Source organism: Poromitra crassiceps, assembly GCF_964638095.1.
Source record: "Poromitra crassiceps genome assembly, chromosome: 13".
NCBI classification, from domain to species: domain Eukaryota; kingdom Metazoa; phylum Chordata; class Actinopteri; order Beryciformes; family Melamphaidae; genus Poromitra; species Poromitra crassiceps.
In genome coordinates this window covers 42,716,169-42,727,249 of record NC_139644.1, presented here as the reverse complement: position 1 = coordinate 42,727,249, position 11,081 = coordinate 42,716,169, and the positions used below count along the sequence as shown (strand labels likewise).

General features: G+C 46.8%; 1 protein-coding gene across 1 annotated transcript in view; it reads left to right on the top strand.

Annotated features, from left to right (window-relative positions):
• Nucleotides 1-2,133: 2,133 nt before the first annotated feature.
• The window catches only part of syt5a (synaptotagmin Va), a gene marked incomplete at both ends in the record, with an annotated part of 10,832 nt that continues 1,884 nt past the window's right edge, over nt 2,134-11,081 (top strand). The window contains 6 exons of the mRNA XM_083648860.1: nt 2,134-2,305; nt 4,649-4,830; nt 7,122-7,208; nt 7,906-8,073; nt 8,603-8,770; nt 8,996-9,113. Coding sequence (XP_083504986.1) covers nt 2,134-2,305; nt 4,649-4,830; nt 7,122-7,208; nt 7,906-8,073; nt 8,603-8,770; nt 8,996-9,113 — 895 coding nt within the window. The remainder of the gene's footprint in view (nt 2,306-4,648; nt 4,831-7,121; nt 7,209-7,905; nt 8,074-8,602; nt 8,771-8,995; nt 9,114-11,081) is intronic.

Here is an 11,081-nt window from a genome sequence, read left to right as displayed (position 1 = left end):
CTTCGATGTATTGCTAAGCCCTCCTCACTCCAAACGTCTAATTTATAGATTTGTATGTCTTTTTGACAACTGCACTACAGCCTCTACCGAGAGGATTAGAGAAGCGTGGCAGTGCGAACTTGGCATTGACTTATCTGACATTATATGGGACAGGAGTTTGTCTGTGATACAACTTTGCTCAGTTAATAGTAGGCACCAACTGATCAAATTCAAAGTCACTCACCGTCTTCACTATTCTAACCATAAGTTGCACAAGAAGTATGTCTTACTACTGTGTAACAGGTGTCGTGTATCGGAGAGCACTCTGTCTCACGCTTTCTGGTTCTGCCCTTTACTGACCGGATTCTGGGCCAAAGTATTTAACTGGTACTCTAAGGCCTACAAAATAACCCTTCAGCCGGAGGCAGAACTCGCCATCTTCGGCTGCTCGGAGTCCTATTTGGACTTGCCTACAGCTGTGCAACAATCTCTGACACAGGGGACAATCGTTGCCAAGAAACTCATTTAGCAGGAATGGAAGTCCCCCTCTCCACCCTCTTTTCAGCAGTGGTTGCCGGATCTGATTTCTGTTATGCGGGTGGAGGGACTCAGGTTCCTGAGGACCAACTCACTTGGGAGATTTCTAGTTGTTTGGGACCCGTTTCTGGCCTACTGTTGGAAATTGCAACAATTTTGTCCCTGACTCCTCCAATATTAAGTATACTGGAAATAAATAGCCTAGAATGACCCTATGAATAAGCCCAATAGAGAAGCATGTGTTTTTGCAGCCTGCAGGACTGCACAGACCTGCAGCCTGTGCAGGTGCAAATGTGAGACTTCCTGTCCTCGCTCTTTTTAGGGGAAAGAGGGGTCGATAGATGGGGGGCCTTACAACAAGCGATGCATGGTTTAACCACAAAGGTACTTCAGTCGTACGCCTGTGACGCATGATATGCATTTTGAGGTTTTACGCCTGTGACGCATGAGATGCTGAACCAATGGAAAAAAACCCTGAAGCAGGAAGTCTCTGATTGATATAACCTGATGTTGAAACATTGAAAGCCAGTCTCACTCAAGATCATCTGTCAGATAGCTGGATGCAGACTGGGAGATGAGATTGGGTGGGGCTCATTTTTAATGGAGAATTTCTACTCCAATTATATTTCTAGCAGCGCATTTTTGTAGCTTATTGCTTTCATTTATTTTTTGTATTTTACCTCAGCAAGTTTCATAATAAATACTTTTTATATTACAAACTTCAATCATCCCAGCCAAATTTTTGTGCCGGCTCATCTTGTTCCTGAGGTTCCGGAGAATCAGAACGCGATACTACCTCGATGAGGTCAGGGCCGGCGGGTGATTCGCCCGGCTGATCTCCCATGGATCCCCTTGTGCAGGATCCCATCCCATGCACATTTTTTCCCCTATTTTTACAAGCACATTCACCACATTGTAATATTGGAGTGTGTGCCTGTGTGTGTGTGCGCGTGTGTTTTGTTGTTGTTGTTTTTTGTTCCTGTCTGAGTTAGTTCGTTTTTGTATGTTTGTGTTATAAAAAAAAAAGGGAGAAAAGATAACTACATTCTAAAGCCGCATATTATCGTTCTTGTAAAAAATGAAAAATACGATTGTTTGATTATGTACCAATGCGGACTGTACTCTGCCCTGCAATAAAGAATATTCTTAGAAAGGTGGGCAGGGGGTTATATTGTAGACCACTAAACGTTACGTGGTTGTTAGATGCCATATATCTAACTTTAACCTGCTCATAGAGTGCCGCTTGTTTTTGTTTGTTCTGTTTCTTTTTAGTGCTATATAATTGTGTATGTACATGTGCATTGATGCATATATATGTGCGTGTATGCACATATATATATACTATGTGTTTTGTTTTATTTTTACGTCACCTGCTGTTACAGGGGTACAGGCTGGTCACCCTTAGGGGACGATCTCTCCTTTGAATCAAAATAGATCACTCAATTTAATTACTATATATATATATATATATATATATATAGTTTACGTTTGAAGGGCTTAAAAAGGTTGCAAAGTGGCTTCAGTGTGAATCAAATCAACCAATCAGAAAAGCGTACTGGCGAACTATCTGTTTTCTGACCATTTGCCGTCTTCTCCCCCATGTTTTCCAGAGCAGCGATGCGATTGGTCAGCTCGGCGGGGGTGCGGCTCCGCAGGGCAGCGGCGAGGGAGGAGGGGGAGGAGGAGGAGGAGGAGAGAGAGCGCCCTCGCGTCCCCCCCTCCCACCACAACCCCCACCAGTACACACACATGAAGAAGAAGTTCTACAATGAGCTAACACACCTGCCAAGTCAGTACGCGCAACACACACACACACACACGCACACACACACACGCACACGCACACACACACACACACACACACACACACACACGCACGCACGCACGCACGCACGCACGCACACACACACACACACACACACACACACACACACACACACACACACACACACACACACACACATGACAGAAAATGAATGATCACTTACGATTACTGTAATAGTTACTTATTTATCATTTATTTGAAGATACCAAACATTTTCTGGTTACAGCTTCAGAAATGCTAGGATTTTCTCAGCAGAATCCATGCTGCTCCTCATACTACGCATCCGCGTATAGTGATCACGGTTATAGTGATCAACCGGTTATATTGATAAAAAAGCTTGGTCCTGAATCATTCCTATACACATGCTGTTTAAATTTGCTTATAGTGATCAATACTTCGCTTACAGTGATCATTTTGGGCCTTGTCCCACCTGAGAACAATGGGAACAAAATTTTAAGTACACTAATTTTATATATTTTTTACTTACAAACTGCCAAAAATGAGCCAACGAGATACAGCAGCGATACTTGGTGCATGTCTGTCTGTATTATGGAGAGATCGCTGCATCTCTGTCTGTGGAGAGATGGTGGTGTCTCTGTCTATGTGAGACCGCTGTGTTTGAAACAGCTGGAGGCCTAACTTACTGTATGGATTTTTAAAGTCAATAAGATTCCTTTAAACATTCCTTTACTTTATATGTCCTGTGTTCATGTCATACATATACAAATGTTAATTAGATGTCATCCGCATGAGAAATCAAGAAAAAGAAAAACATCGGTTTTAATGATCATCCCCTCATAGTGGGGGTACGGTGGCGCAGTCGGTATCGCTGTCGCCTCACAGCTAGAAGGTCCTGAGTTCGATTCTCGCCTGGGACGCTGTGGGCGCTGGGGTTGTGTTCCCCGCACCCATATCCTCAGTGCCTACTGCACAGGTGGGTTATCTCGTCGAAAGGGCCTTTATGTGTGGAGTTTGCATGTTCTCCCCGTACCCCCCAGGGGGTTCCTCCGTACATAACCCCCCCACTAAAAAACATGCAGAAGACCGTCATCGTCATCCGACCAGTGACGACAACATCCGAAGTTGGTCCCCGGGCGCTGGAAAGAAAAAGCGACCACTGCTCCTGGCCTGCCCCCTGGAGGAAAGGACAAGCCTGGATGGGTTAAATGCAGAGGACACTTTTCACCGGCCACCGTCAGCATGAGTGTGTTGTGGCCGCATGCATGTGTTGGTGTGTGACTGTGTGACAATAAAAGACGGGATGTCCGTTACGATAGTTTTTTTGATTCTGATTCTCACTGAAATGTGCACACTGCACACACACACACACACACACACACACACTGCACACAGAGTACATTTCATGACCCTCATCAGCTCGCACAGACAGGAGCGTGACCCCGTTGACCTTGTATACGTTTGTGGCTAACTATCTGGAGCTAATATGAGGAACAGCATGATGGATTGTGCTGATCCATTTTTATCATAGCCCCACATCATGAAATGAATATCATAATTTAATCTGTTTCACCATAATGCAAACTTACATCGATTTATTCTGCTCTCTCTCATTCTCTGCATGTGACGTCTCTGCTCTTCAAGACCATAAACTCCGCAGTAAGTCCATCTCTCGTACCATTTGAACCAGAGAAGGGTTTTATTTAGCCAGAGAAGGCTTTGTCTGTTAGGCCGGGGTCAGGTGGATTCATTCTCAGACACATGCCGGACGTAAAAGGCTTGCAGGCGAGAGTAAACGTGAACGGGCCATGGATGATTCTACGATCTGACCGTGTGAAGCTGGCAGAGCTGAACTCTTCTAGACCTCCAACGTGACAACATTACATCATAAGTGAAATCACTCAACTTAAATGTCAGGTGTAAATATTCAATGATGAACTTATCATCAATTACCACATCATCACTGTTGACGTCGTCATCATTGGTGACATCATCTAACATTTTCTGGGCCTTTATTTAGCAGGAGAAGGGTTCTTCTGAGCCTTTATTTAGCCGGAGAAGGGTTCTTCTGAGCGATAGCTGAGCCAGAGGCATTATTGTTTCGGGTTGTCCGTCCGTACGTCCGTCTGATGTTCGTTAACGCGATATCTCGGAACGCCTTGACGGAATTTCATCGAATTTTGCTCAAACATCCACTCAAGGATGAACTGATTACATTTTGGTGGTCAAAGGTCACAAAGTCCAAGGTCACTGTGACCGTTCTACTGTCAGCACCCAGTCTCAATGCTCTTCTTAAGGGACGTACACACGAGCCACCTTTGTCTCTGTCCCCTCTCTCTCTCCTCTCAGTGCCCATGTGGGCCGTAGGTGCCATCGTGTTTGTGGTCCTCGCCCTGGTCGGCTGCCTCAGCTTCTGCATCTACAGGAAGTGCATCAACAAGAGCAAGAAGCCCAAGAAGGTCCGCGAGAGGAAGGGAGGCCGAGGACGCCGGAAGAAGGAGGGAGACGGCGCAGAGGAGGGAGACACCAAGGTGAGGAGAGACCTGTCAGGAGGGGGGAGACACCAAGGTGAGGAGAGACGTGTCAGGAGGGAGACACCAAGGTGAGGAGAGACCTGTCAGGAGGGAGACACCAAGGTGAGGAGAGAGGAGGGGGGAGACACCAAGGTGAGGAGAGACCTGTCAGGAGGGAGACGGGGCAGAGGAGGGAGACACCAAGGTGAGGAGAGACCTGTCAGGAGGGGGGAGACACCAAGGTGAGGAGAGACCTGTCAGGAGGGAGACACCAAGGTGAGGAGAGACCTGTCAGGAGGGGGGAGACACCAAGGTGAGGAGAGACCTGTCAGGAGGGAGACACCAAGGTGAGGAGAGACCTGTCAGGAGGGAGACACCAAGGTGAGGAGAGACGTGTCAGGAGGGAGACACCAAGGTGAGGAGAGACCTGTCAGGAGGGAGACACCAAGGGGAGGAGAGACCTGTCAGGAGGGAGACACCAAGGGGAGGAGAGACCTGTCAGGAGGGAGACACCAAGGTGAGGAGAGACCTGTCAGGAGGGAGACACCAAGGTGAGGAGAGACCTGTCAGGAGGGAGACACCAAGGTGAGGAGAGACCTGTCAGGAGGGAGACACCAAGGTGAGGAGAGACCTGTCAGGAGGGAGACACCAAGGTGAGGAGAGACCTGTCAGGAGGGAGACACCAAGGTGAGGAGAGACCTGTCAGGAGGGAGACACCAAGGTGAGGAGAGACCTGTCAGGAGGGAGACACCAAGGTGAGGAGAGACCTGACAGGAGGGAGACACCAAGGTGAGGAGAGACCTGACAGGAGGGAGACACCAAGGTGAGGAGAGACCTGTCAGGAGGGAGACACCAAGGTGAGGAGAGACCTGTCAGGAGGGAGACACCAAGGTGAGGAGAGACCTGTCAGGAGGGAGACACCAAGGTGAGGAGAGACCTGTCAGGAGGGAGACACCAAGGTGAGGAGAGACCTGACAGGAGGGAGACACCAAGGTGAGGAGAGACCTGTCAGGAGGGAGACACCAAGGTGAGGAGAGACCAGAGGAGGGGGGAGACACCAAGGTGAGGAGAGACCTGTCAGGAAGAACCAGACAGAATTCACTCCATATTGAGTTGTAAAAATGAAATTGAATCTTTCCAGGCTTTCTAAATTCATTGCAATATATCTTGGTGTGGTGAGATTAAAGTCAAATCTTTTCTGCCTTTTAACTAATTCTATCATACCATCATACATATTTGAACTTTTAATTATTACATCATATTACTTTACCTATTTGACATACAAATTCAAAGAGCTATGCGCTGAATCCATAGACTGTATAAACATATGGACAAAGAGCTATGAGCTGAATCCATAGACTGTATCCACCTTATTTCTAGCGGCCATGATGCCTCTGTGTTTTTCTTCCGGTGTGATCCTCCCAGCCTTGTTGCTGACAGCTTGACACCCGTCTGGGCGAACGGAGCAAATCACTAATCAGGTCCAGCTTGGCAGAAATCTCGTCGATAAATATCCCTTTAAGAGCGCAGTGCGCAGCCTACTGTGGCTAATGTTAGCGGCTAGCTAGCTATGTTACATGGCAGTAAAACGCCACTAAATGACCAAATTGATTTAACTTTTAACCATTTCGAGTAACACTGTTTCCATACGGACCCCCATCATTGGTTAGTTGTTTATAATGTGACTATATTTATAACTTTTATAACGTACTCCAGTTTCCGGTTTATAATTCGGGTCTGCAGCCAGAGTATAACAAAGGAAATGGCAAGCTGCAACAATAAGTCACGTTCAACCGGAACTTGTACCCACAATTATTTGTACAGTGGGGCATTCAAAAATAAGGTGGATAAACATATGGACAAAGAGCTATGGGCTGAATCCATAGACTGTATAAACATATGAACATAGCCACTGTGACATCACCCATTGATGTGTGGACTCTCGTTTTGAAGCCTGGGGTTTGGCATTTTGACCGTCGCCATCTTCTTCTTTTTTTTAATTGGGGAGCTGCGCGCTCACTGGACAGGCGACCTGTCAATCACGCCCCCAAAGCCGAGCCTGCTTGACGGTGTATTTGACTGGGAAGCAAGGGGACCAGGAGGTTCACAATGTGTTATCTGCTGACCTGTGATCTGCTGTGTGTGTTCCAGGAGGTTCACACTGTGTTATCTGCTGACCTGTGATCTGCTGTGTGTGTTCCAGCAGGTTCACAGTGTGTTATCTGCTGACCTGTGATCTGCTGTGTGTGTGTTCCAGGAGGTTCACAGTGTGTTATCTGCTGACCTGTGATCTGCTGTGTGTGTTCCAGGAAGGAGAGGCAGGGAAGGAGGAGGAAGAAAAGGAGTTCTTTGGCAAACTGGAGTACACACTAGACTATAACTTCACCGATAACCAGGTACACAGACACAGACACACACACGCACGCACGCACGCACGCACGCACGCACGCACGCACGCACGCACGCACGCACGCACACACACACACACACACACACACACACACACACACACACAGTACAAACACAACTTTGAAAGTATGCGCACCAATACCTATCGAAATTCAATAGAGAGCCAAAATCACTTCCTGCTTCAGCACTGTACCAGAGATTTTCATCTGCGATTTATTTTCCCATAGACATTTTGTAAAATGCTTATAAAAATAGTTTTACTTTGTCAAACCAAACGGTTCAGATATATTTAGAAACAGGAGAAACCACATAACATTTCAAAATTCAGCTCACACACGCACGCACGCACGCACGCACGGACGGACACTTCTCATTCTTATTAGTAGAAGACAGATCATGATACAAAAATGTGACCATGTATTGCAGGGCAGAAAAATTAATTGTGATTTGCGCAACATTTAATTATTTTATTCTGCACAGTTTGTTGTCATTGAACCTTTATTTATGACATCATACCGTGGTTCTTCTCGAATCATGAACCCCATATTGCGTTCTGAATGGCTTCTGGTCCCGTCCTGACTCATAACAGTCGTGGTAGTTCATCCTCTCTGAAGCTATCCTGACTCATAACAGTCATGGTAGTTCATCATCTCTGAAGCTATCATCTCCCCCTCCCTCCTCTAGCTGATAGTGGGAATCCTCCAGGGTCAGGACCTGGCTGCGATGGACATGGGCGGGACGTCAGACCCTTACGTGAAAGTCTACATGCTACCGGACAAGAAGAAGAAGTTTGAGACTAAAATCCAGCGCAAGAACCTCAACCCCGTCTTCAATGAGACCTTCACCTTTAAGGTCTGTAGACGTCTTTCAACCAAATAAGTATTAGAACTATTAACTTGAGCTGTTGTAGTGCTGTCAAGCATGTATGCAAGAGCAGGAGTTTTGCACAAAATGCTTAATATTTCCAGGCCTATGATGCATTTTGGGGAACCCAGTCTCACCCAATAAATGATTAGCGGCTAAGTGAGGCTTAATAGCCAGGGATGTATTTTGTTCAGTGGTTTAAACATTTAAGCATTACCTTCCAACAGTATTAGTTTGATTCATTGTAAGTTTGCTTACAGAATAGCAACAGTTTGGATGGTATGATGACTTACCTTTTTCTTTAACATCAGGGCCCCACAAATGTTTCTACAGCACCTTGGAGTGAAGCCTTTTGACCATTGAGATTTTAAGAAGAATTTGTCTTCTCTCTCTCTCTCTCTCTCTCTCTCTCTCTCTCTCTCTCTCTCTCTCTCTCTCTCTCTCTCTCTCTCTCTCTCTGTGTGTGTGTGTGTGTGTGTGTGTCTGTGTCTCTCTCTCTCTCTGTCTCTCTCTCTAGATCCCATTCAATGACTTGGCAGGTCAAACTCTGGTGCTGCAGGTCTTTGACTTTGACCGTTTTGGGAAACACGACTTGATCGGCGACATCAAGATCCCCATGAACAGCATCGACCTGGCTCAGCCCATACACGAGTGGAGGGATCTGTCTGGAGGAGAGAAAGAGGAGGTGAGTGACGTTCGTCTGCAACAAAAAGGGAGGAGAAGAAGAACAAGTAGGACGAAGAGTATCTTCTTCTTCTTGAGTATTTCAGTTTTTTTCTTGTGTGTGTGTGTGTGTGTGTGTGTGTGTGCATGCGTGCGTGCGTGCGTGCGTGCGTGTGTGTGTGTGTGTGTGTGTGTGTGTGTGTGTGTGTGTGTGTGTGTGCGTGCATGCCTGTGTCGTCCCCGACAGCAAGAGAAACTAGGTGACGTCTGCATCTCCCTGCGTTACGTGCCCACGGCCGGTAAGCTAACCGTTAACATCATGGAGGCCAAGAACCTGAAGAAGATGGACGTCGGAGGACTGTCAGGTGAGCATCAAACCACAGACACAGCGAGCGTGTCCTGTGGCCGTAGTCTTTGTGCTGTGTCCCGCACCATTACCTCGAGTTGGCCATCCGTGAGAGAAATCACTCTGATTGGCTGGTCAGCTGGTAGAGAAATCACTCTGATTGGCTGGTCAGCTGGTAGTCTCAACGCCAGACCCATGAGAGTTCTTACGCCGATACACTAGGGCCATGTTCAGACTAGGAGGCCAAATCTGATTTGTGAACTTTAGTGACCTATTAATGATTCTATCCATTTCATTGGTTTTATGAGTCTGGACGCTCCAAGTCTGATTTGTGTCACTTGTCCCAAACCACATATGGAGGTAGTTTCCAATCTGCTTTCGACTGATGTGACTTCAGTGTGGGCGCGCTGATCATCACCCAAATCAGATTTGAGAGTGTCTTTTGCAGGGGGCGGGGACTTGAAGAGCAGAGAGCAGACATGCAAACACTGCCAGAAACATTGTATGTTGGCTCATTGGCTCATTGTATCTGGACACACAGATCCGACTTGAACACTTGCCCAAATCAGATTTGTGGCAGTGCGGACACGCTCCCAAATCAGATTTGGGAAACCAATCAAGATAATGATGATTAATGACTTTAGCAGCAAATCGGATTTGCCTGTAACGTGAACATGGCCTATACGTTACTGCATGCTGCAGATCATCATTTATGTAGTCTGCGGAGCGCAGCGATTCAACGTCATATTTGAGTGTGGGGAGAAGCTAGTCAGCTGGTAGTGAAGCAGTGCACGAGAAGAGAGAGGGCACCCACAAAACACTCGTCTCGTTTTTCAACTTCATCTCATCAGATCATTCCAACACATGCATATTTTCACCACAGTGTGGCCTTCAGGAGCCCCTTGAGCCTGTCGCTGTATCATATCACCCATTCAGGTGTCTCCTTATTGTTCTGCCTCCACAAGCAAAACCCCAGGCTGACACAGCCACAGGGCCATCTGAAACTTGTTTTCCACCACATGATTGGGATGACGTCTGCGTGACGTCTGAGGAGCAGCTCTCCCAGACCCACTATGGAGAATGGAGAAAAGCACATAATGCGAGAGGGTTGGATGGCCCTCCACGCTGAGGTATCGCCAGAAGATTGCAAAACATATAGGATATCCATATAGAATGAAAAGAAGCGATTTTTCCAGCAAATTGTCCGATTTTGCTAATGGTCAATGGTCTCGCCCCGGTCACCCTCTTGACGCGACGTCACCTGAAAACAAGCTATTATCAGACATATTCTGGATTGGAAGTAGCTATATTACGAAACTGTTTCCAAGACCATGATGTCCACATCTTGGACAGAGAAGATGGGTGCTTCGACAGAGGGGTGAAGGAGGTCATCTATGTTAAAGTGGAACGACCTTCACTAAATAGAGGAGGGGGTTTGAGACATCACTTGTCCTCCGCCTACAATGCTGTGTTAAAAACGGTTCCTCCACGGCAGGCGTTATGGACAAACCAACATGCTCCACCTCACAAGTGGGGGGAGGGGCACTACCGTAAGCTGCCGAGGACACCATCTTCTCTGGCAAACAAACACAAAGGACTACATCTCAAGAAGTCATGTGACTTCATGCCATGTGTTTGTCATGTGACTTGTCTCGTGTGGATTTGTTTGCCTTGTTGTTGTTGTTGTTTGACTTGTTTGAGTTACTTCCCGCTGCATTTACAACTGATGATGGTGTTTGGATGAACACCGAAACGTCTTGTTTGATATCGTTTTTTAGTCCCGTGTTTTTCAAATAAATTATTTTTGAAACCATGTAAACTGGTGAGCGAGAGTGTTGTGAAAATGACAGGCAAACTGCTTTGTTTCATGTATCTGGTCTGTAAAGCCACAGTCCTCGGTACGTGCTAGCTGCCATCAGGCGCAGAACGTACGTGCTAGCTGCAGGCGCAGAACGTACGTGCTAGCTGCAGGCGCAGAATGTACATG